The sequence below is a fragment of the Sphaerodactylus townsendi genome, linkage group LG12 (assembly GCF_021028975.2).
Source record: "Sphaerodactylus townsendi isolate TG3544 linkage group LG12, MPM_Stown_v2.3, whole genome shotgun sequence".
NCBI lineage: Eukaryota > Metazoa > Chordata > Lepidosauria > Squamata > Sphaerodactylidae > Sphaerodactylus > Sphaerodactylus townsendi.
The window spans coordinates 53,774,938-53,801,407 of NC_059436.1; the positions used below are offsets into that span (position 1 = coordinate 53,774,938).

General features: G+C 49.0%; 1 protein-coding gene across 1 annotated transcript in view; it reads right to left on the minus strand.

Annotated features, from left to right (window-relative positions):
* Nucleotides 1–26,470, minus strand: part of ADAMTSL2 (ADAMTS like 2) — an 84,176-nt gene that overhangs the window by 4,211 nt on the left and 53,495 nt on the right. Inside the window, exons 13-19 of the mRNA XM_048512687.1 lie at nucleotides 25,244–25,347; nucleotides 23,106–23,232; nucleotides 20,352–20,565; nucleotides 15,104–15,259; nucleotides 4,248–4,418; nucleotides 3,305–3,481; nucleotides 105–249 (exon numbers count right to left, since the gene is read on the minus strand). Of these exons, the coding sequence (XP_048368644.1) occupies nucleotides 105–249; nucleotides 3,305–3,481; nucleotides 4,248–4,418; nucleotides 15,104–15,259; nucleotides 20,352–20,565; nucleotides 23,106–23,232; nucleotides 25,244–25,347 (1,094 nt within the window). The remainder of the gene's footprint in view (nucleotides 1–104; nucleotides 250–3,304; nucleotides 3,482–4,247; nucleotides 4,419–15,103; nucleotides 15,260–20,351; nucleotides 20,566–23,105; nucleotides 23,233–25,243; nucleotides 25,348–26,470) is intronic.

A 26,470-nucleotide genomic window follows, 5' to 3' on the forward strand; every position in this document is an offset into this window, starting at 1 on the left:
GAGGAGGCGGTCCTAGACAGACCCCTGAGGGAGGTGCTCTTAGGAAACTGGAGCCAGTATTTCTTCCAGGGCCAACAGCCACTGCCAACCGCTCTCCCTCTTACCTGGGGGTTCAGTGGGGCAGGGCTGAAGATCACAAGTCTGTTTGCCAACAGGTTTTACGAGAGGGTCGCAGCCCCGAACCAGATCTCTCCCTTGGTAGCACTTGACATCTCGCATCCGTACGCCGATGCCGCATGTTTTTGTACACTGAAAGCAGAGAAGATGCTTTTTCTCTTTTTGGGAACCATCAGATTAAGGTCAGAACTGGTCAGGATATTTAGAGTGGAAATGCATATTTGCAAAATTTATTTTATTTATTATTAGATTTTTATACTGCCCTCATCAAAATTTCACATTTTACCTGTAAAATTTGGAAACTGAAATTCAGCTGTAGCTCAGGGCCACATTTCTCAGGGATTACAGCTTTCATTTGTTTTCAAAAGCAAATTTCTAGCCCATGACTGGGAGGCCATTTGTGTACTTGCGTTCTGCCTCGCAGCCAGCTTATCTTTTCTTCACCATAAGACTTTCCTTTATGCATTTCCAAAGCCACCACAGTCAGAGCAGAGAACCCGAGTGGCTTCCAAATGCTGGCAAAACACAACCTTTCCTGTTTCTTCAGATTTCCTCATGAAGCTAAACAGGAAGCATAATTCTTTATCTAAGTGTTGTTGCCCCTTCTTGCCTTCCCCAGATCACCTGACAACAGATCTTCCTGCTCTTCTGGCCACCATTCCAAATGATCAGAATGGGGTGTGTGTGTGTGTGTGTGTGTGTGTGTGTGTGTGTGTGTGTGTGCCCACACACGTTTGAGTGTGTGTGCGTGCAAATGGAGGTGTGCCCCATATTGCCCCGGTAGGCCCCTCCGCTCCTCGGAGGAGGACCTACTCGTGATCCCTGGCCCCAAAATGATCAGGCTGGCCTCGACGCAGGGCCTTTTCAGCCCTGGCCCCTACCTGGCGGAACAGGCTCCCTAGGGAGATCAGGGCCCTGCAGGACTTACAGAGTTTCCGCAGGGCCTGCAAGACAGACCTGTTCCGCCAGGCACTTGGCCAGCCTGGTTAAAATAACTACCATGTCATCTGGCCTCCCGTGGGCACAAGGTGGGGAGGGGAGTAGTCAGACGCCATCCACATTTTAAAATGGGTTCTGTTTTTATATAATTGATATTAAATTATGTTTTAATGTTTGTTTTAACGTGTTGTGAACCGCCCTGAGCCCTCAGGGGGAGGGCAGTGTATAAAACTAATAATAAATAAAAATAAAATAAAAATGCCGGCCTAATGCTGCAGCAAAGGACTGCTCTCTTGAACTATCAGATGCCAGGAAAGAAAGTGTGGAAGCAGTCTCCCCAAATAGGCTCTTCTGTCCACCGTTTCTGAAGGATCAGAAGGACTTTGTGTTTGTGTGTGTTGTTTTTTTTAAATGCTGCAGGTCTAACATTGGAGTAAAGGACTGATCTATTGAGCTATCAGGTGCCAGGAAAAAAATCCGGGGAGAGAGTTTGCAGGAAAACAACAAGTCATGCAGGATTTAAACTTTTGACCCTGTTGCAGTCACAGGAGTGCTTCAGATGAGAATAAAAAGATCTTTTTAAAATACAGTCATGCAGGCAATAGTGCATTGTCCTTATTATCTGTGTGATTTAGCTTAACCCTACTGGGGGGTGCTCTTGGTTTCAGTTGCGAGTTCTCTGTGAGCTAATGCAGGTGGTTGTAAGATGGTTGTAAGAGGTGCCTTCCCTGCAAATAAAAGCTGTTGTCATGGACCAGCTTGTCTCTGCTGAAGGGACCTGAGAACTGAGTAAGTACTCTGGGCCAATCTCTTGAGTGAACTGAAAACCACAGGAAAACCCTACTATGAAGCAAAACAGCCTCGAGGCAAACAGCAAGCACATAAAAGCCGGAAGATAAGGTTGAAAGCATGTGAGCAAAATCCTGCTAAAATCCCAGGGACCCCAGATGCTGTTGAAAGAGATGGATCTGGGCATGCATGGCCAAGGGCAACGGAATTGATGCAAAGTTTATAGAATGTTACATCACAGCAATTTTGTCACAATTTATACAGTTGCACATTTAAGATGAAGGTGGAGCTGAATTTGGATTCCTTAGGAGCAAAATTTTAATGGGTTTTTTTGGGGGGGGGGGTGTTAGGCTAGCCAGAGGGGGGAAGGCTGCTTTCTGCCTGACGTCTTGAGGACCCATTGCTAAGAATAAGGTAAAATTATATTCGTTCTGTCAGCTATAAAATGTGAAATTATCCATCTCCAGATGTGAAGAATTTCATTAATATTCACTGTCAAAAGACACAGAACAAAGTCGGAGGAGATGTTTGAGGAGCCAATCCGTTTCCCCGCTTAAGAGAGATGTTTCCTGCATTCCACAATTAGATGCAGAGAAAAATGCCCAACGGTTGCAAAAGGACAGGCCCCCCTCTAGTGAACGGAGTGAAGAATGAACTCTTCCCCGCGGCACTCAGACGGCACAGACTACGCTGGCTGGCCGAGACGTTGGCATGACTGCCAGGAAAGGATTGAGCCCTGCCTGTCGGTGGCATGGCTTGGAGAAGAACTCAGCCTGCCAAGAGGTAATCAGGGCTGATGATTGTGATGAGAACAAGGAGGAGCAGAAAGTACAGGGAGGGGAGAGGTTTCTTTCTTTCTTTCTTTCTTTCTTTCTTTCTTTCTTTCTTTCTTTCTTTCTTTCTTTCTTTCTTTCTTTCATGTGGCAAAATCACCAATTAGTAACCCTCTCTCGGCACACACAGATAATTAGTAACCTACTCTCAGGAACCTGTGAGAACCTGCTGGATCCCACCTCTGGTCGCTGCTCAGAGGCAGGCAACGGCAAGCCACCTCTGTCCGCCTCTTGCCTTGGAAACCTCTTGGCCGCTTGGCAGGACTTTACGCACACAGCTGCGAGCTAAAAGGCAGGTGTTGATGAAGGCAATTTCCGTTTCGGTGTGCTACTGCTTTATAGGAAATTTGAACACATTAACAATGGGCTTTTTCTTCTAGCAGTGGATGACTTATGAAATTGGAAGCTCACCCGTTTGCTTCGGCTTCTCAAGAAGCCCTGATGTTTTGCTAATGTGTAAGAGTTGGCCACTCCAATGAATGTTTTAAATTCACTGACGTCTCTCGTACGCTGGGTACTGCTCAAAGCTGCAGGCTGTCTTGACTGAGCTGCGGCCCCCAGTATCCATCCCGTTCCCCATTCGACTCGTTTGTACGTTTGCCCCCCCCCCGGAAACCACCCCTCACCTCAGACCAAGGGGTCGTGTACCACTTGAAGCAGGGGCGCTCAAAGCAAGTCGTTTCCTCTGAGGGTTTCTTGGTGACGTCACATTCAGTCGGGTTGCGGGTTTTGATTTTCCCAGTGACAATCTCCAGGCAAAGCACGATCCGTTTCTTCACCCCTCGGCCGCACGTGGTGTTACACTGGCAGGGTGAGAGCCAAACAAAAACTGTGACAGAATTTGTACCTCCCACCTTCCAAAGTCCCATGCGCCCTGACCACTGTTCCTTTCCCGTCCAAGGCTGCTGCATATATCCCAGGAATCCTTGCCCTTTGAACTAAAAACAAAAATATTGGCAAGTCAAGTTCCTCATGCTCATTGTGGCTGCAAAGATAGGTGGAAACAGAACCTTACATAATCTGAATTCCCAATGGATTGGGAACTCCAGTGCCCTGAAGAACCCCGGCCTAGCCCTTCTCCATGGCTGAGAGAAGCAGAAGACACTAAGCAGAATAAACAGAGGCATCCGTGGTTGCACAATTTATGCAGGCAGTAATGCAGAATTGGGGGGGTGGGGCAGTTTGGTACTTGACAACAGAGCACTCAGGCCAGAAGCCGCTTTCTGCCAAACACAAGCTTACTTGGGCTTTATGCTTCTCATGGAGAGCAGCCTTTTTAAAAAGTGGCCATTAAGGCCTCGTTGACATTCGTTTGTACCTTCTCCAGAAGCACTCATAACTTGTTTGACACATCAGTGAGCAACTCTGGTTGCAGTCCTCCAAGGACACCCATGCTGCCTCTCTCTCTCTCTCTCTCTCTCTCTCTCTCTCTGCGTGCGTGCGTGCGTGCGTGCGTGACTGCTGCATTGCTCATGTCTGCTTCATCTAGCCCCAGCACTGGAGAACTGCAGCTGGGAAAGCAGGCAGCCATACTGCCGTGGATGAATGCCAACACAGAAGGTCTCTTACCCTTTCCCAGTCCTGGGCCAGCCAGTGCACAGGACAATTCCTGTCCCCACAGGGATGTATGGCCAGTGGCTTGGTCTCCACATTACACTGAGATTCCGGCACCACACGCCCATCGCTGGTTTTGCAATAGACATGTCGGATCATTCTCCCCTGCCCACAGCCTCCACTGCACTGAAAGATAAAAGTACAAAAGGGATACAAGAAGTATATTCAGGAAAAAAAAACATTCACTGCATTCCACTCAAACAGGGTTTGAAGCCTGCAATTTTTTTCAGGGAGTGACATAACAACAGGAGCCGGACAGTTTGCCCCAAGAGCATCGTGCAAATGCAACGGGTGGTCGTTATTAGTGCTCCCCCGCTCCTTCCCTTCAACAGGCACTCTTTCTCCACTCCCAGGAGCAAATTGAACTGGTTGCAAATCTGTTCCACTGGTGTTACTGGAAAAGGAGGAGGAGCTGGTTAGGGTATTGTCCAATCCAATCCAATCCAAAAACCTTTATTAGGCATAAACCAGAAGTACCATACATTCCAAATACAAAAACAGGATCATTGTTACATATCATGTAGAACATGGATTAAAAATGTAGCAACGGCTTCAGAAATTTCTACATGAGGGCTGTTCAATAGCTTAGACATTTTTTGTTTGTCTGAGAGAAACATAAATTCTAGAGGTAGTAAAGCTCCCAGATCGGTTCTAATATCATTATACCTCGAACAGTAAAGGGATTGAGTCCATAGCGTTGGGACAAGGAAACGACCTTGAAGATAGACAGAGGGGAATGAGTTGCCCTCTTGTCATGACCCATCTGCACTTATGATTAACAAGCTGTTCTAAGTATACAGCAGGGCTAGATTTCGGGGATGTGATCCCAAAGTATAGAGGGGAACAGGAGCTTTGTGCAGCACTCAGGAGAGATTGGTATTCCTGGTCGTACAGTCTGATGATGGTAAATTTCCGTGGCGGTAAACATATGAAGAGACTCCCATGAGAAACCCGAGGAGAAGATTTTTTTTTTCAATATGGAGCCACCACTTCGAAAGCTGAAGCTCCACTGGCATAATGCCCATTGGGCAAGGTGGGCAGCTGCCCAGGGCATCACCTTGTGGGGGGCATCAAAATGCTGGGTTCGTTTTTGGGTATTTTAGTGGTTTTCCATTTTTGGCCTGCAGGGGGCGCAGTTTTTAGGCTAGAGGCACCAAAATTTCAGCGTATCATCAGGAGACTGTCCTTATGCTACCCCCCAGGGTTGGTGAGGTTTGGTTCAGGGAGTCCAAAGTTATAGACTCCCAAAGAGGGTGCCCCTATCCCCCATTGTTTCCAATGGGAGCTAATAGGAGATGGGGGCTACAGTTTTGAGGGTCCATAACTTTGGCCCCCCTGAACCAAACTGCACCAAACTTGGGGGATATCATTAGCGCAGTCTCCTGATGAGACCCTGAAAGTTTTGAGACTGTGCCTTCAGAAATGTGCCCCCTCCACAGCCTGCAACCCCCATTGACAGCAATGCAGAAAATTCAGTGCAGAACAAAGATTCTTGGGCAAATTTCTAGGATGTTCCTGCAGGGGGTGCATTTTTGGATGTATCGGCACCAAAATTTCAGGGTATCATCTGGAGATGATGGCACCCCCCAAGTTTGGTGCAGTTTGGTTCGGGGGGGGCAAAGTTATGGACCCTCAAAACTGTACCCACATCTCCTATTAGCTCCCATTGGAAACAATGGGGGATGGGGCACCCCCTTTGGGAGACCATAACTTTGGACTCCTTGAACCAAACCTCACCAAACTTGGGGAGTAGCATAAGGACAGTCTCCTGATGATATGCTGAAATATTGGTGCTGATATGTCTAAAAATGCACCCCCTACAGGCACCAATGTCCTGGTGCAAAAAAATTTTTGGTCATGGTGGAGTGGCCGCCCATGGGAGGGGGGGCATCCAACTCAGGTTTTGCCCAGGGCTACAGTTTTCCCAGGGCTGCCTCGTTACACCCCTGTGAAGCTCCCTCATTTCTAGCAAAGATAAACTTTTTGGATCTGTGCAGAAGAGGGGTATTGTCTTGACTATTTTCAAACCCCCAAGATCTCTCTTCAGGAGATGCGTTTCTCACAGTTGTCAGGCATACAGTCAAAGAGTTGGAAGAGACCACAAGGGCCATGCAGGAATACACAAGGCACCCTTGACAGACGGCCACCCAGCCTCTGTTTAAAAACGTCCAAAGAAAGATTCCATCACCCTCCAAGGCCGTGCATTCCATGCCGAACAGCCCTGACGGTCAGGAAGTTCTTCCTAATGTTCAGGTGGAATCTCTTTTCCTGCACCTTGAATCCATTACTCCATCTCCTAGTCTCTGGAGCAGCAGAAAACAAGCTTGGGCCATCTTCAACATGACACCCCTTCAAATATCTCCATGGAGACTTGCTTATTTTTAGACAATTCCACCAAAATGAAAAAAAATTGAAGTAAAAATATCTCTAAAGGGAGCTGCAGCCTCACATGACTTAGATGGAGGCACACAGACTTTTGAATACTAAAATTAGGGAGATTTTTTGTTATGAAGCTGCTTGGTGTTTTTAAAAAGGTTGGGAATGTTTATTTCTTTCAGAGTAAGGATTGAGCCCGAAATCCATCACAGCACTTCTTGAGGTTACCTTCCCTTCAGTGGAGTAGGAGCAGAATAAGAAGAGTCTGTTTTTATATCCCAGTCTGTCTCAGCCATAAGGAATCTTACAATTTTGTAATTGCCTTCCTTTTCCCTCCCCACAACAGGGGAGGTAGGTCGGGCAGGGAGAGTTCTGTCAGAACTGTGTCCGGCCCAGGGTCACCCAGCAGGCTTCATGGAGAGGCGTGGGGACACAGTAGTGCCCATCGACCTCATCCCAATAATCAGGCTTCCCAAAATCAGTTTATTGCATCAGAATAAATGAACAGGTACACACCAAAGGGTCGGATCTAACATTCTCACAGGAAGTAGCCACCTCTATCTATCCCACACTACGTACCACCTCCTTCTAACAGTTTTCCCAAAAGCAAAAGCGTTCCCAGGCCGTGTAGTTCCTCCAAGGGCAGAATCCTGATAAGGGCCAGGTGCTGTCTGGCTAGGGAGGAAAAAACATCACTATAACTGGGGTGCTGTGTGGTTTCCGGGCTGTATGGCCGTGTTCTAGCAGCATTCTCTCCTGACGTTTCGCCTGCATCTGTGGCTGGCATCTTCAGAGGATCTGATGGATCCTTCGACAATACATTGAACATCACTATAACCCTTGAAACAAAACAAATTCTAGCACAAATAGGGAACCTCTGGGTTCCCTGGGTGCATTTGGCAAGACCCTAGGTCTTGACAAAAGCAAACCCAGTTCATCAGATTAGAGTCCTGTCTCTTGACCACAATGCCACTGTTACTGGACACACCCATGGTGGGTGTGGGAGGCCTGTTTTCTTAAGACAGCAGCATCTTCACCTATCCTCCCAACCAGAGGCAGAGGCATGGGGGGAAATGGCACCTGGGCAACACCTGCTCCAGACGCCCCCCCTTCCACCACCACCCCCGCACCCCACTTATCCTAGCTGGCAGGAACCTGCTGCGGGCCATCCCTCGGCCCAGCCCTGCCAGGCTGCTCCTTCAGCCAGCAGAGCCTCTGCCGGCTGATGGAGCAGTCTAGTGGGACTGGGCCCAGGGGTGCCTAGCGGTGGAGCAGCCTGGCCAGGCCGAGGAGAGAGGTGTGGAGGCGATTCTCCACATATCCCTGTGAGCACTCCACCCCTGCTTTACCTCTAAGCAACGCTGTGCCTCCTAGCAATGCTGTGCCAAGATGGATGCCATCCCTGCATTGGCTCAGTGTTACCAATAAGGACAGAAACGTGCCTAGGCAAGATCCCCTGCCAGCATTGACTTGCAAACAGCAGCCTCACATTTTTCTAGAGCAATTAGGAAAAGAAAAGCCTTCCATCTGGGAAAGACCAGTTCCCATTTCAGCCACAGCCCCCTGGCCTCCGTGAAACAGAGGTTAAGCTCGCTAACTTCATTCACGATCCTTTCAGCTATTCTCCAGCACACTAATCCCACCTTCCTGTTTCCTGACTAACCTCGTCAAAAGACCGCCTCCATTTGCATTGGTATTATTCCAAAGCTGTAATTGCATTAATTCCACCCCAAAATCGAATCATCTGCAGGTACTCCCTGGGTTTAGAACATTAAGCCCTTCGGGGATCGGGCGGTATAAAAGCCGAATTAATAAAATAAATAAATAAAAATAAGCCTAAGTGTCCTCTTGTTGGAGAACAAAGAGCCCCCTTTGTCCTGGGAAGGCTGGGTCACTTAGCATAACCCGAGGGCCTGTTTTCACCCATAACTACTGTCCACCCAGCACATGTTCAGTATTTCCCTGGACTACTCTCTATTTGATTAATACTGTTCCCAGTGCTGTTTCCTACCCCATCTCTCTATTGGAGTTTACTGCGGGTCATTGAATTCTAATCATACTAATCCTCTTCTAGACCAGATAATTATCGCCTTATTCCCTGAAAACCTCAATCTATTCCAGACCTACATCCTCAATACTCCATGTACTTTTATCATTTGCATGCTTGTATTTTTATTATTTTACTTTTTCTAATAAAATTGTTAAAACTTTTACTCCTGATTCCTGTGGATTTCTTGCAGAAACCCACCTCTGTAAACTCTGGTGGAAAAGATGTCGTGTTAGTTGCCCTCTCTTGTTAAGCAAGGTCTGTCCTTGCTAATTCCTCACTCTAAAAAGGGCAGACGCCAGCGTTTTGGGTAATACCACACTGACTCAAAATAATTTCTGCTTCTGCCACCAGATCAGAGGTCCACAGCAAGCTTCTGTACTCAGGGAGCCTAATGCATGGGTGGACAAAAAGGAAAGTGGCTGTCAGTTGCTGTAATCCTTGAACTGGGTACTGAACTACATAAATCTGATCCTTGTCTTAAAGCCTTTAGCACAGATTAGTGGTAGCTTCTGTTCAGCACTCCTGAGCAGGCACTCTTATATTGTTAATATGACATATATTGGATTATCTGTAGACCACACGGATTCTATGGAAGAAGGTGACAAACAAAACAGAGGACATCTCAATGAGCAAAATTCAGGGGTGCAGTGAGGGGGAACTGCGCTCGGGGCATGCCTGCATCCTGCGCCCCACCATGCCCCTGGAACGCCCCCGCACCAGTGCATGTCCAGTGCATCGTGCCCCGCCCCCTTGGTGCTATGCTGCTGGCAAAATTCCCTTCCGAGCACTCAACACACCTTTGCTGGCTTTATAAAGGTCACTTCTCAGGTTCCTGCACCACGTCAGCTTCAAAGGTTGTTGGGTACATTTGGGAATTTCCTGGCAGTAGTTCTCTTCTCATTCCCTCTGCCCACCCCCCAAAAAAAACTGATGGAGGGGAAAATTCCCTCACGAGAAGGAAAAATTTATGTGATTTCTCCTCAGTACTTAAGAATGGCCCACGCATGCAATCTTCTACTTCCCACGACAGCTGGCCTCATGTCGCCAGCAAATCAGGAAGAAAGCAGAGCAGGATGGCAGTGACTCCCCAGGTGCTCGCGATGGTTTCATTTGGCCCTCATGGGAAAGGTTCCCAGGTCTGAGTTGGGAAACACCTGGAGATTATGGGAGTGGAAGCTGGGGAGGCTGGGTCTCGGAGAGAGACCTCAGCAAGGTGTAATGCCAGAGAGTCCATCCTGCAAAGCAGTTATTTTCTCTAGGGGAACTGATCTTGGCCCTCAGGAGATCAACTGTAATAGCAGGAGATCTAGTATCACCTAGAGATTGGTAACCCTAATCATGGATATTCGACCCAATCTCCAAAGTTCTTTTGAAGGTCATCCAAGCAAGTCACCATCACTGTACCTTGCAGCAGCCTGTTCCTTTAATCCTGGGATTCTTTTCAAGCCTGCAGGCAGCTCTGGAATTCCGAGGCAGAGTGGTGGCCATCGGGACAAAATGACTGCCGCAAAACACCTGCCCCAAGAGGTGGAGCCATCCATAAAATGGCTGTTCCAGCTTAGCTTCAGACATCCAGTGAAGATCCTTATGCTGTAGTAAAGCAGTGTTTTTAAAAACCTGCACAGCTGATCGGTGACCAATCAGAAGCCTAGGTGAACGCATCTACTTTCTAAAAACTCTCGACAGGCACCAGAAAAGATGTCAGGAGACTCCATGGCACCCAAAGGCACCCTGTTGTGGCTGCCTGCTTCCATCAGTTCTATGTTGTGTGACGAAGTATTTCTTTTTATTTGGTGATCCAGAATTATCTCACGATGGGCAAGAAGAAGCTCTCGATATCAATGTCATAATGCCCCTCCCTTAAGTTGCCCGAAATGCTTCTGTTGTCTAGAAGGTGCTCCACCCTCTGGACCATTTTGATATCCCTCATCCCTACACCTTTTCTTTTTCAGATCGAGCGGCCTGATAAAGTATTCCAAAAAACCCGCCCAGCAGTGGCGTAGGAGGTTAAGAGCTCGTGTATCTAATCTGGAGGAACCGGGTTGGAGTCCCCGCTCTGCTGTCTGAGTTGTGGAGGCTTATCTGGGGAATTCAGATTAGCCTGTACACCCCCACACACGCCAGCTGGGTGACCTGGGGCTAGTCACAGCTTCTCGGAGCTCTCTCAGCCCCGCCCACCTCACAGGGTGTTTGTTGTGAGGGAGGAAGGGCAAGGAGATTGTCAGCCCCTTTGAGTCTCCTGCAGGAGAGAAAGGGGGGATATAAATCCAAACTCCTCCTCCTCCTCCTCCTCCTCCTCCTCCTCTTCTTCTTCTTCCTCTTCTTCCTCTTCTTCCTCTTCTTCTTCTTCCCTAATAATCTAGACCAGGGAAGCTGGTGATTTCCTCAACACCACGCAACAGCTGGCTGCATTCAGACATCAAACTCTGCTGACATTGTGCTCAAACTTCCAGCTATGGCCAGGCTTCTTTCCACGCAGCGCAGTGCGACATCTCTGCTTCCCTGCATTGTACAAATGCAGGCATCGTGCTCCGCTGTAGTTCGTTTCAAACACACACACCCCAATACACAAAACCTTAAATTTTAACGGTTTTGGATCCCAGCTTGCCCAGGTTTGGCAGATGACAGTCACTGATGAATGCAAGTGCCGGCTTTTGCATGTCACAGGTAGCAGAATTTGTTTTGAAGAGGAGGCAGGAAAAGGGCGCGTGGGCCAGCGTGGCTACCAGCCAAGTCTATGCAGAATGTGGGCAAGATGGGATGCCTGCGTGCAGTCAACTAAAAGTCAACGGTTTCACTGAGTTGTCTGCCATGGCCCCAAGGCCCATTTCCTGGTCTGCCATCACCAGTTCAGGCCAGGGCATCTATACCAGTGGTGGCGAACCTATGGCACGCATGCCAGAGGTGGCACTCAGAGCCCTCTCTGTGGGCACACACGCGCAGAGTTTGTCATACAGGGGGAGCGGAAAATCACCCCCCACACACACACACACACACATCTAGACTGGCCTTGCTTCTGAGTAAACCCTCCTAGGGTTGTGATTCACCCATTCGAAGCGTTGCAGTCGCTTCACCAAGCTTACTCCTGAGTAACGTGCACCTCAGAGCAAACCGTTTTTTTCTAAACTGAAACCTCAGTATTCAGGTTGAATTGCCACGTTGGCACTTTGCGATAAATATTGGATTTTGGGTTGCAATTTGGGCACTCGGTCTCGAAAAGGTTCGCCATCACTGATCTATACATTCGAGAAAATAGGAGTTTTGTACACATGAAACAGCAACATTATTGGTGTAAAGGCTGCCCTAAAAAAAGAACCATTTATCAATACATCCGCTCATGTTTCAGTCACTTCTGAAAAGTCAACTCTCTCCTGTATTTTAGAAAAGTAATTATCTAAATAGTACAAATTGTAGAAACGTTTCAGTTTAAAATAGTTTTTAAAAAAGAAAGAAAAGAAAAATTTAACATCTGTAAAAAGAAAACAAGAAAGAAAAGAAAAGACTGGTCTAAATGCTACCAAAGAGCTATTTAAAGTCAAATGTTATTTCCATAAGTTGAATTTTCATAATTTGGTTCTTCTCTTTAATGAAACTAAATGAAGCTAGAATGATACACCTAAACACCATCTCCTACCTGAACAAAACTGGAGAATGTTGTTAAAAAGAGAGAGGCTGACAGGAACATATCAACCAATTTCAAAAATCATATTTTAGGAGATATGTGAGAGTTACAAGGTAAGCAGTGTAACTTTCAGTTTTCTGAAATCTTCTTTCTGCCTCCCTTCCCTTTTTCAAATTGGCAACCCTCTGCCATTCTGTGCCTTTAGAAGCAATTTAAATCCTGGAACGTTTCATGGCTCTGCTGTGGAGACTTGAGGATTAGCAAGGGCTTCCTTGGCCTGTTTCTTCCTCTTCTGAGGAAGCGGGAGATGGGGCAAGAGACGGCAGTTGGACTCCTGCGTACATTGGAGAAGAGGGTTTTACTGGAAGTCAGCAAGTGCTTGCCAGCTCAGAGTGCCCGTGGACAGCGAACAAATGCAATTTAATCCTCAGGCTGCGGGAAGGTGTGCCAAGCTTGCTAAACAGAGGGCTTCCCGATGGCAAAAACAGAAGCCGAGGCTGAGGGCAATTCACAGATGCTGACCCCCGAAAGGAGCCCCGTCTGACAGTCTGTGTGGAGATGTTTCTGAAAGCTGTCCACAGACAGAAGCTGCAGGACAGCCTCTCGCTAGAAATGTGTTCCTTTCTGATCTTTTCATTGTCACGTGTCACTAGCATGAGCCTTTTCACTGCACCCGTTTTCACTGTTGATGTTCCTCATTTAATAAAAAAAGTTTTCTAAGTTGAAATGTAAATTCATCCGCCACTTCTTCCTGGACCTTATCTGCAGTAGACTATTCCGTGGCAGTCCTAGTGCCTGCCTTACTGTGTCTCCCCCCTCCCTGTTTGAACAACAACAACAATTTTTTAAAAAAATCACCCTGGAGCAGTGATGGCGAACCTTTTCGAGACCGAGTGCCCAAACTGCAACCCCAAACCCGCTTATTTATCGCAAAGTGCCAACACGGCAATTTAACCTGAATACTGAGGTTTTAGTTTAGAAAAAAACGGTTGGCTCCGAGGCGTGCGTTACTCAGGAGTAAGCTTGGTGGTAGTCGGTGGCCTTGCTCTGAAGCAATCGTGCCCTTCTTCCAATGGGTGAATCACGACCCTAGGAGGGTTTACTCAGAAGCAAGCTCCCTTGCCAGCAACAGAGCTTACTCCCAGGTAAAGGATTACGCTTTTGTTCTTTGCATGAAAATCAGTGGGGTTTAACAGCGCTTAACAGGGCTACTTACACTGCTTCCCCAAAACTTGTTTTAACTAATCATCTTGGTCTTGGCTAATAATCGAGCCCAGCGGCCCAGGCCAGCCTAGATGTCGGGCGGGGGGGGAGCACTCTGTTTGCACGTGCCCACAGAGAGGGCTCTGAGTGCCACCTCTGGCACCCGTGCCATAGGTTCGCCACCACTGCCCTGGAGGCTTCTGAAGAGATCTACCCCTAGTCTTGTTTTTCTTCTGTACTGGAAACTTCTTTCCTTGCCTGGAACCCAAATAGATGGTTTTATACTGGTCCTGCCAGAAACAGGAGAGTCAGGCAGACAGACAGCTAGTATTACAATTGCCCAGGAGGCAGTTTTCTGATTAGTTGAATGTATTTGTAAATAAAGAGTAAAAGTCAATCAACCACCACCAACACACTTTTAAAAATGTTGTTGGATTAACTCAGCTGTTAGACACAAGCAGATATTCACTGTTGCTGCAGCATCAGCTGCAGCCAAATACATTGACTGTTGACAACTGCAGGTCACTTCTTGCCACAGGTTCATGGCTATTGAAAAACCATCCTGAGTCGCCCAGAGTTGTTCAGGAGATTGGCAGGGTAAAAATGCAATCAATCAATCAATCAATCAATCAATCAATCAATCACTCACTCAATCAATCAATCAATCAATCAATCAATCAATCAATCCATCAATAAGACAGCCGATACTTTTGGACACAGTATTTGCAAATACAGAGAACAGCAGCAAGGCTGTGACTCACTAGTAGAACAGTTGCTTGGCAGAGAAAAAGCTCCAGGTTCATGTATGTTTAACAGACCCCTCAGAGGATGTTAATACAATTCACAACGGAGACAACGGTTGGTGGGAAATGCATTCCAGATCTTGGCCAGGCCGTCAATGTGCCATCCAAGCAAAAGCCATGCACTTTTAAGTCCCATTGATTTCAAGCGGAGAGCTGACAACGGGCACCAATATGACATAGTAATGCTTGACTTCATCTGGATAATGGCGGGGTGGGGCGGGGCGGGGCGGGGCAGGGGGTGGAGAATCATTCAGCCAAACTGTTCAGGGCAGACAAAAGGACATGTGTTTTTTCACTGCCACAAAACAGGGTGATGGCCATCAGCATAGCTCCCTTAACAGGTAACTAGAATAGTTGTGTGGAACTGCCACATACAGAGGAAGTCAGGAGAAAATGCTACTGGAACACAGCCATACAGCCCGGAAACCCCACAACACTCCAGAAGCAGTCTACTCTCTGAGGGACAGATGCAGAGAACAAAACAAGACAGAGGTCTCTTACTTTCATGCAGGTATTTGGATGGCCACTGCCTAAAACCAAATTCTGAACTTTGGGGCTACAGTCCCAACAATTCTGAACTTTGCGGCTACTTCTGAACTTTGGGGCTACTTCTCAGGAAATAACATTGCTCAGGAAATAACATTGCTGGACGTCAGGTGTGTGTTGACATCTTCCACTGGTATTGCTCGTGAATGTCTGGATCTTCCACCCCTCCCTTGGCATTGCTTTTCCCTCCCCACACACTCAAGTGACTTACAGGTCCCCAGTCGGAAACAGTCCACTGCCGGTCACAGGGGGCCCCACTGCAGTTCTTCTCAGCCGGTGGTCTTGGGTTGGCCTCACACAGCCTCTCTTCTTCAGAACACCGGATGTCTCTGGTCACCACGCTCCTTTCGCCACACCTGGCCGTGCACTGGAGAGAGCGGGGAGGGAGGGAGACGGGGAAAGAAAGAAAGAAAGAAAAGAGAGCGGGATCAAAGAGGAGCACTGAAAATTGGCCAATTAAGTACTCTGTGGCAGGTTCTCACACAAAGGTCTCCGTGGAAGGTCAGCGTCCCATCTCACATTACTTTGTTCGCTGCCCTCTTTCCACTAGAGGGTAAAATAAGCAAAAGAGACCGTTTCCTGCTCTAAGGATACTGACATCTGAGTCTCTCTGTTGACAGCACCAGGAAAAGAGAAAGGGAGCATCAGAAATAATGAGAAGGGATAGATCAAGACTTGAGGGATGAACACGGTTCGTTTTTATTTTTAAAAATAGCTATGCCCGACCTTTGTCGCGGGAATCAGGGCAGCAATGAACATAGAATGGAATCAACCCCAAATAAAATAAAATAACAGCAATAAAATAACTACAACAGACCAGCCAGCCTGCAAAAAACAAAAGCTGTTATCTACAGTGGCGTAGGAGGTTAAGAGCTCGTGTATCTAATCTGGAGGAACCGGGTTTGATTCCCCGCTCTGCCGCCTGAGCTGTGGAGGCTTATCTGGGGAATTCAGATTAGCCTGGGCACTCCCACACACGCCAGCTGGGTGACCTTGGGCTAGTCATGGCTTCTCGGAGCTCTCTCAGCCCCACCCACCTCACAGGGTGTTTGTTGTGAGGGGGGAAGGGCAAAGAGATTGTCAGCCCCTTTGAGTCTCCTACAGGAGAAAAAGGGGAATATAAATCCAAACTCTTCTTCTTCTCCTCTTCTTTCTAACCTGCTTCAACTGATTCACAGTGGCGTACCACCCTTGGGAACATGGGGTATCGCATGTCCCCGGGCATGTGCCATTTGATCACGTGGGGGGGCACCGCAGTGGCTCCCCCCGTGCTCGGCAGCAGGTGGCCCAGTCGGGCAGCTCAGGCGGGGGCAGCAACAGCAGGGCGGCTTTTGCCCTCCCTGGCCTCCCTGTTAGCAAGGGCGAGTCACAGCTTCCCGGAGCTCTCATCCCCACCTACCTCACAGGGTGTTTGTTGTGAGGGGGGGAAGGGCAAGGAGATTGTCAGCCCCTTTGAGTCTCCTGCAGGAGAGAAAGGGGGGATATAAATCCAAACTCTTATTCTTCTTCTTCTGTCTGATAGAAAGCCAGAGGGGAAATTGTGTTGATCTACTGCATCAAAAACAGAGGTCCAGAAGCTATTTAAAAACTGAAAACATATATTCCAGCACGAGCTTCCATGAGTGAGACCTCACTTCTTCAGACTCAACGAAGAGGAAATTTATTAGGAAAATTACAGAATGGACAGGGGAGCGAATTTGAAACAAGCTGGTCCAAGTTGGCCTGATCTTGTCAGATCTTGGAAGCTAAGAAGGGTCAGCCCTGGATGGGAGACCCCCAAGGAAGCCAGGGTTGCTATGCAACCACCCAACCACCCCTGCAGCCTTATAAAAATGTGGGAAATTGACTTCTTTTTTATTTTTGTGCTGTAACGACACAATGATACTCAATTGGTAATTCAAGTAAATCTGAAAAGAACCCTGGTGGTGTGGGGGCAGGGATGCCGGGGGGGCAGGGCAACCCCCCACTAAGTGGAAGCTCTGTTGGCCCTGTGCTGTAACAGGAGTCTGAATAAAAAGGTATACAAGCCTGAACCCTTTGTGGAAAAAATCTCCAAAAGCAATCCTAAGCGGGTCTACTCTGAATCCTATTTAGATCTATTCAATGGGACTTACTCATAGGAAAGCATTCTTAGGTCGATTCCGCACTTGAGTTATCGACCTAAGTTCGTGCTGCGTTCGACGTAAGTGCTCCGCACAACCACTGGGATCGACGTGGTTTTGTATCAGCTTCGCCCCGTGTAACGGTCAAATTTCCGACTCCAGTTGGGAACTACTACTTTTTCAGGGGACCACGCTCGAACTCAGCTCGATTCCAGTAAAGTGCGGAATCTCTGGTGCCAGGAGTCCCCCATTCAGCCAATCACAGCTGAGTGTTTCGGGCATGCGTACAGCTGGCCAATCAAAAAACCCCACCTTCGTCCCTCCACTCCTGTGGCAGTTTTTTTAATAACGTGTGTGGGGATAGATGGAACATGGCTGTAGAACAGTAGCCAATCGGAACGGAGTGGCGAAGAGGCACAGGATGATTCCGCCCTCCGAGCTGAGATCAAGCTGGTTGCAGTGGGGAACAACAATGGCTTCGACCTAGGTTAGCACCCTTCTCAGGGAACTGGGTTGAACCTATTTTACTCATGTGCGGAATCGCCCTTAGTCCTCTACTGTCTGGCACTTACAGGGGAAGTGACCTTGCAGCCCCTTGCCCTTGGAGCTTCCTGCCACTCAGGGAAGAAAGAATCTCGCTCATGTAAGAAGTCAACAGTGTGGCTGCATCTAAAAGGACACGACAGAGCCAGCAAAGGTGCAGGAAGAAGGAAGCCAAAAGCGGAACTGACATGATAAGAGTGTATAAGGTTACAAACTGAGTGTGGAAAGCTGATAGAGGGGAAAATCAGATATTCTTTCTTCTCACGTGACATCACAACTCACACCGTGAAAACAACTCGTAGCCAGTTTTTACAAAAGACACTTTCTCACAAGACGTTACGGTCATCGGCTCAGATGACTTTAAAATATGAATGGACCAAACTGATAGTAGTAAACATTGGATACGTTTGCATGTCAGATACTAGGCGGTGACCTTGTCTGGTGACCTTCTGGTCACTCCTGAGAATAGAATGCGGAGCTATGAAATCCTCGGCCGATCTGCCAGGGCGCTTCTGACGCTTTGGTCATATGTTGAACACAGTGAGGTAATTTTTTTTGTTTTGGCCCACGCTCACGTAAACAAGCACAGCAAATGAACTCTGATTTGTTTCATGGAGTGCCTGCGAGCCAAATCCATGTGTATTATTGAGAAGGGGGATGGGAATTATTCTGGTGTCAAACATACACACTTGTCCGATCGCTTTGTGTGTGACGACAACAAAAAAATGTGTCAAAAACCGAAAAGGCAATCTGACCTGGCAGTAAAATAAGCGGTAATCCGCCGAGATCTTGGAGGGGATGAGGGAAGGGAGGCGGTCGCTCCAAGCCAACTTGGCCCTCCGCTTCGGCTGCTGGATCCAAATTAGATTCGTTTTGCTATTGGCTGGGGGGAAGACTCTACTGGGAGGGGCCGCATTCACTTCAGCAATCCGTCCCTGACACTTACTGAAGTCTATAGCAAAAGCTACTCGAAACTGTTAGACTCATCAAAAGAAAGGCCAACCCAGCATATGCAAAAGGGAAACGGTTTTGTTTTGTTTTAAAGAAAACATTGAATGAAAGAAAAGATAGAACCAGGATTTCAGGCAGCCAGCCTTACCGCTGGCGCTCAGCGTGGAAGAGGCATTTCAAATATGAATCGGGAGCACTGCCAACATCTCCTCCAGACAAAGGATGGCGAGGGGAGATTGGCACAACGAGGTGCCTCTGACCAGAAGACAGGCTGGCCCCAGATGCTCCTTTCAGCTTTTAAAACTGTGCCATCCCAGCTGCTTCCTGACCACTTGGAGGAGGACAAGGCAAGAAATAGGGGCGTGGGGGCCCCATCCAGTGGTGGGATTCAGCAGGTTTGCACTTCGGCAGAACCAGTTGTTAAAATTGTGCTTGTAAACAACCAGTTAAGAAGAAGAAGAAGAAGAAGAAGAAGAAGAAGAAGAAGAAGAAGAAGAAGAGGAGGAGGAGGAGGAGGAGGAGGAGGAGGAGGAGGAGGAGGAGGAGGAGTTTGGATTTATATCCCCCTTTCTCTCCTGCAGGAGACTCAAAGGGGCTTACAATCTCCTTGCCCTTCCCCCCTCACAACAAACACCCTGTGAGGTAGGTGGGGCTGAGAGAGCGCCGAGAAGCTGTGACTAGGCCAAGGTCACCCAGCTGCCGTGTGTGGGAGTGTACAGGCTAATCTGAATTCCCCAGATAAGCCTCCACAGCTCAGATGGCAGAGCTGGGAATCAAACCCGGTTCCTCCAGATTGGATACACGAGCACTTAACCTCCTACGCCACTGCTGCTCCTGCTGTTAAACTATTTGAATCCCACCACTGGGCGCATCTGTAGAGATGCTGTCATAATTTTAACAGGGGTAGCTCAGTTGCACAAGCAGAGCCAGAGGTGGAGTGGAACAGCACAGCCCACGGTCCCCCGAAGGACCACACGAGGGCCACACGATGACCACATTTCCCCCTTTTGTTATGTTCATGTAGGTGAAAGTATAAATTGGCAAAAGCATTATTTTCTGGCAGGTGTTCCTATTCCATGTGCCTACTCTCCATTTGAACCAAGCTTGAAGGAAGAGAGCTGGGCAGACGGCTGTCCTTGGATTCGTGGTGCTGCCAAAAAGAAACTGTCACACTCAAAAGGCAGAGGCTGGATCCAGCAGGTTCTCACCAGTTCCCGAGAGTGGGTTACTAATTATTTGTGTGTGCCGAGAGGGGGTTACTAATGGGGTCCACTTTTCCGCCTCCACGCCCTCGCCTCCCCGAGAGGCATCCTGCCTTTGAATGTGAAGGTTCCATATAGCAATGGCGACTAATAATGTCACTCCCTGAACTGGGTGAATCCCTTTCAGGTACTGCAATTCATGGATTCTCAGCCTTTCGTACCTTTTATCTCACCAGTCTCTATCAAAGAACCTGTGTGTTCCACCATTGCTGTGTTCAGATTTGTGAGTTGGGGCATTTTCTATAATCTGATGATGGTTTAGAAATGACCTGGTGCAAAAAAATTTTGGGGGGTCGTGGTGGGGTGGTTGCCCATGGGGGGGCATCCAACTCAGGTTTTGCCCAGGGCTCAGGTTTGCCTAGGTTTGCCTCTGCCCCCTTTGCTGAGGGGGGGCTGGCGAGGGAACCTGTTACTAAAATTTTTGGATCCCACCACTGTCAAAAGGTATTGGGAATGAGCCTGGGAAATGCATATCCTCCGCATCCATCGGTTCGTTCTTCTGCATCTTCCCCTCAGCGCCAACACTCAAAGGTTATCCAATCATTTGATCGACATACCCACCAGACTTCCCTAAGACCCCTCGCACTCTCTGTGAATTTACCTCTGACCACTCAGACATTTCCCATTGTGGACCACAGGCAGGGTTTTTGCAAACCTTCCTCTCTTCTGGCCGTACAATGTCTGCAGATTCACAAAGGTCACTGTAGACTGAGCTGTCGAAGCCGGGCGAGATCATTTTCCAGCATCGGACAATGCGAAACTGATATCCTTCTCCACAGGTCCGCGAGCATTCGCTCCAGCTGCTGGTCTCCCACCTGCAAGAGGCAACTTAGCACCAGATGACAGGGGCCAGCGAGACGGGCGTTCTGCTCCGCCCTTGCAGCCAACCCCCCCCCCCCGACTCAGTATTTGTGTCGCCTGCCATAAACTCTTGTTATAATATCATTAGAATCAGAGTTGGGGCGTTGTGGGGTTTCCAGGCCGTTCCAGCAGCATTTTATCCTGACGTTTGAAGGTGCCAGCCACAGATGCAGGCGAAACATCAGGAGAAAATGCTACTGGGACACGGCCATACAGCCTGGAAACCCCACAACAGCCCAGTGATTCCGGCCGTGATAGCCTTCGACAACACATAGAATCAGAGTCACTTTATGTAGTTGATTACATAACCCTATAATTACGGTCGTGGGTAGGCCTAGTTTTGGAACAAAAGATAATGTGCTATCGACCCTAAAGGTCACCATTCTGAGAAGCCTTTTTCCCCCCATTTTTTAAAAAGACCTGTTTCTAGCTCTTGTGGCTACAGATACATACCGTATATACTCGTGTATAAGCCGACCCGTGTATAAGCCGAGGCACCTAATTTTACTGCCCAAACCTGGGAAAACTTATTGACTCGGGTATAAGCCGAGGGTGGGAAGCCAGGAGGCAGAGGGAGGTCCTTATTTGGGCAGTGACTCCCCCTGATGTCACTGCCCAAATAAGGAGCTCCCTCTGCCTGCTGGCTGGGTTTGACCAAGCCCAGTCAGCCAGGGTACCTCGGGGTTCCCCCCTCACCCTGAGGAGGGCAGCAACAAGGGGCTTCCGGGCGGCAGGGCGGTTGTCCCGGCCCGCCCCCAGCCTGCTTACCATTGATAGAAAATGGTGACCCGCATATAAGCCAAGGGGGCTTTTCTCAGCCTTTAAACAGGGCTGAAAAACTCGGCTTATATGCGAGTATATACGGTACTTCACAGTATGAGGGCTTGTGCTGACCTCAGAAGCCTCCCAAAATCATTAACTGAGATTTCCAGGGGCCAGAGCTTGGGGCTTCAGAACCGTCTATAACTCTGTGCCAGAAAACAAAGGAAAGCAAAGAACGTTTTTGATCCTTATGGCTTTGAAGATGACCAAAGAAACACCTTTAAACCAGACAGAATAAGATTGCCAGTAGACAAGAGGGAGAGTTTCAATGTTTTGTATAGCTCTGCACCCCCAGACTAAAAGAAGAAATGTGTGCCATGCAAAACAAATAATTAAGCAAACTTAATTGATGAAAAATGTTGACAAGTCTATTTTTGACTGTATATCAAGGAACTCAAAAAACTGTACAATTTGACATCCATAAAAGAACCTTGTGAGGTAAAAACAAGGGGAGATTTTGTAACATGCTCAGACACCCTCTCTGCCACCCTGCCCAGACCTGAGTTTTCCTGCTGCACTACACAGTGAAAGGAGGAAATCAAACCACTGTGCAACATATAAAGGGAAATCAAAAGGACGATGAGAGGTGATAGATTCTTTATCATCAATAACACATTTTATAGAAACTCTCTCTCTTTTTCTCTCTCTGGCCCTTTCCGCACACGCAAAATAATGCGTTTTCAAACCACTTTCACAACTGTTTGCAAGTGGATTTTGCCATTCTGCACAGCCTCAAAGAGCACTGAAAGCAGTTTGAAAGGGCATTATTCTGCATGTGCGGAATGAGCTTAACTCTCTCCCCTTGTGATCTTTTACAATTAAAACAGGGCAGCAGGACCTGCTGATCCTCTCACTATTCACAATTTCTTCTGTATGATTCTGACCTCAAGACATGTTCAAAATCATTGTCAAATGACAACAAAAAGTAAATTACATCTTAAAAGGGAATCACATGAATCCCAACTCCATGTTTCCTCAGTAAAGCAAACATGTGTTAAGAGATACTTTTAGGGGAGAAACAGCAGGTGGAAAGTATGGGAATTATCCTCATACGTGTGCACCCCCAGGCTAGTCCAATGCCCTCAAATCCTGCCCTGCATGCAGGGGGGGAAACAGCTCCCAGGAAGGCCGCTGGCATGCATAGAGGGAACTGTACAATTCTGCCTCCACCCCGCAAAGCTCCAAGAATTTCCCAAAATAGAGTTGGCAACCCTACGTGTTCTCATGATCTTAGCAAAAAGTAACCTTGAGATATTGATCATTGCGGACCACTCAAAAGTAGTCTTGATATGGCTGCATATATTATCGCATTAAGAAGTAAGAATGGCAACAAACTCCTACATGGCACTCTGTACGGAATCTGGAGATAAAACATGGAACAATGAAGAAGCCCTATGAACTGGTTCCCGTTCAGAAAAAGCAGAAGATAATTTAGAGATCCACAATTTAGTGAAACATTCAGAGGAGGAGAATGGTGACTGTATCTGCCTGAAACAGGAGCTCACAGCTGCATTTTAATGCAGAGGCAGCATCCCTTGAGAACAGGATGCAAAATGCACTGTGAGGAAAGGACGCAAACTTTTCCTGCACGGCTGCCCGTCAGCTTTTTTCTCCCTGCAACTATTCAGGCTTGCCTGTAGCCAAAAATGTAGTCTTTCTCTAGAGATAATACCTTGGTTGGCATTCTCTTCCTGCACAGAATTCATGGACTGGCTCAGGCCGGGTCATTGCATCACAGTACATATCATCCACCTCGATCCCATCATAGCGGACACACATGGCATAGGTGGACATCACACCTATGTTTAAGAAAATATACAAACCACACCACCTTAGAATTGCCCAACAGACTGAGAAGATCAGCTTGCCGGGCCGTTGCCAGAAATGTGCGCAAAGCCCTTTCTCCTACCCAGCATTTTTTTTAAAGCTGTATGCCTTTCATCAATAGACACGTTTTGCCTGGTCGCTGCCCCAGACTTCCTGGAAAGAGTGGGTCAACCCCTTCTCTGGCTCATTCCGCACATGCAGAATAATGCACTTTCAAACTGCTTTCAGTGCTCTTTGAAGCTGTGCGGAATGGCAAAATCCACTTGCAAACAGTTGTGAAAGTGGTTTGAAAACGCATTATTTTGCATGTGCGGAAGGGGCCTCTGGCTCCAGCCTCCAGAAAAGTCATTTTAAGGGTTGGCCATTGGATGCCACTTACCCATATATTCACCCCACTGGAGGCATGTTATAGGGCAGGGATCTTCAAACTATGGCCCTCCAGATGTTCAAGAACTACAATTCCCATCAGCCCTGCCACTTGGCCATGCTGGCAGGGGCTGATGGGAATTGTAGTCCATGAACATCTGGAGGGCCATAGTTTGGAGGCCCCTGTTATAGGGCAAACACACTGTGTGCTGTGACTTCCCTTGAGGAACCTGGGGAACTCTAGTTCTGCAAGAATGCTTAACATCTCTAACAGAGGCCCCTTCCGCACACGCAAAATAATGCGTGTTCAAACCACTTTCACAACTGTTTGCAAGTGGATTTTGATATTCCGCACAGCTTCAAAGAGCACTGAAAGCAGTTTGAAAGTGCGTTATTCTGCATGTGCAGAATGAGCCAGAGAGACAAGAATACTTACAAAACTACAACTCCCAGAATTCCTCTGAACTAGCTATAGCCAAGGAAGAGAAGGAAGTTTTGTAAGTCATGGGAATTCGTATTATAAGAAGAGATGCTGCAAGACATATCAGATCACTTTTGCTCTTGGCCTGTCCAAAAATGCAATTTCTAGCCAGATTATACAGGTGCACAGTGGTTTGTTTAAGAAAACCAGGAAGCTTGAAAGGATCAATTGCTTCTTTCCTGCTATGGAGAGCAGGGGAATGGGATGCTGGAGCAGGGCTAGCCCACTCCATGCATAGTGAGACTTTGCTCCAAGGCTAGTGTGACCAGACGTCCCGCTTTTGGCGGGACAGTCCCGCTTTTAAGCAATTTGTCCCGCAGTCCCGCGGGGCTTTTTAAATCTCCCGATTTTTGGAAGGCTGCCGCATTGCCTTCTGGTGCGCTCCCCTTTTCCCGCCCTGTCACAGGGCAGGAAACAGGGGTGCGCCCCAAAAGGCAGTGAGGCAGCCTCCCACGCACGCGGCCACAGGAGCGCACTGCCTTTTGGGGCGCTCCCCGGTTTCCAACAGGGGAGCGCCCCAGAAGGCAGTGCGGCAGCCTCCCACGCACGTGGCCACAGGAGCGCACTGCCTTTTGGGGCGCTCCCCGGTTTCCAACAGGGGAGCGCCCCAGAAGGCAGTGTGGCAGCCTCCTGCGCTGCTGCACTGCCTTCTGGGGCACTCCCGTTTCCTGCCAGGGCGGGAAACCGGGGAGCGCCCCAAAAGGCAGTGCGCTCCTGTGGCTGTGTGTGTGCGCGCGAGCGTCCCGCTTTAAAAAGGTGAAAATCTGGTCACCTTATCCAAGGCAAAAGGTGTGCACTGAGAGGGAACCAAGCAGCAAGCATCTGGGGGCAGTCACAGTTTCTCCCCTAACTGGGGCAATCTACAAGGGCAATTTCACAAGGGCATTTCTTGGGCCCAAGCCCAGCATAGGGCTCACTGTCTCGCTTGGCCTGGAGCAGCAAAGAAGGACAGGAGGCTTACGGGAGAGAGAAGACTCAGCTAGCCCAATGAGGGATTCCCTTGACCAAGGTCTCTGCAGACCAGGTGGCCCTCACTGTGGCCACACAGTTCCTTCCAGCTGATTTGTGGGTCTGGGAAGATGCCAGTATTGTCCACCTGCTCCCTCCCCTCCCTGTTGCCCCTTCCCCCATTCTACCTGTGGTGCAGGTAGAGCTGCAGGGCTCATGGGAAGACAGCTTCCACCGGTACATGTCCGCAGGACTCATATTCTGACCCTTTCTAAACAACTTCAGCCGGTTCCTAAAGAACAAGAAGCAGAAATGAAAAGAAGGGCTTCTTGCGGCACATTAAGCATCATCAGGAAAGGGGGGGAAAGAGGACTTTGGTCTGTTTGGGTTTTTGGTGGGTGTCGGCTGGGCTTTAACAAAAACAATTTGGGGGGTGAAGGATTCTTTTTTTATATTCAAAATTTGGGATTGTTTGGTTATAACACAACATACCTGTCCTGATCCCCAAGCAGAATCCCCAGCCCGGCTAGAGGCAGAGCTTCCACTGTCTAGAAATAGAAAGAATTGGGATAAAAATACCCACAAGCAGAAACAGTTCAAATTTAAAGACAAATATATAGATAAAAGAGAGATACAGAGTTTGCACTCGAATACTGAACACAAAGGAACGAAAGGTGCAGTATCTCCTTGGCGGGGAGCAAAACCGGGCAAGCCACGATGTGGGCCCTGATCCAACGGACAGGGTGGCCAGACAAAGAAGGACACCCCTCATTCCCCCGCCCCCGCTATTAGCCAGCACACCGGCTCCATGCATGGACTCATGATAGCTATAAGCAACTAGATAGGTCTACATCTAGGACCATGGTGGCGAACCTTTGGCACTCCAGATGTTATGGACTACAATTCCCATCAGCCCCTGCCAGCATGGCCAATTGGTCATGCTGGCAGGGGGGGGGGGGGGGGGGAGGGGGGGGGGGAGGGGGGGGGGGGGGGGGGTGGGGGGGGGGGGGGCGGCGGGGGGGGGGGGGGGGGGGGCGGGGGGGGTGTGGGGGCGGGGGGGGGGGAGGGGGGGGTGCCGTGGGTGTGCGCGTGGGGGGGTGGGGGGCGGGGGGGGTGGGGGGGGGTGGGGGTGGGGGGGGGGGGGGGGGGGGGGGGGGGGGGGTGGGGGGGGGGGGGGGTGGGGGGGGGGGGGGGTGGGGGGGGGGGGGGGTGGGGGGGGGGGGGGGTGGGGGGGGGGGGGGGTGGGGGGGGGGGGGGGTGGGGGGGGGGGGGGGTGGGGGGGGGGGGGGGTGGGGGGGGGGGGGGGTGGGGGGGGGGGGGGGTGGGGGGGGGGGGGGGTGGGGGGGGGGGGGGGTGGGGGGGGGGGGGGGTGGGGGGGGGGGGGGGTGGGGGGGGGGGGGGGTGGGGGGGGGGGG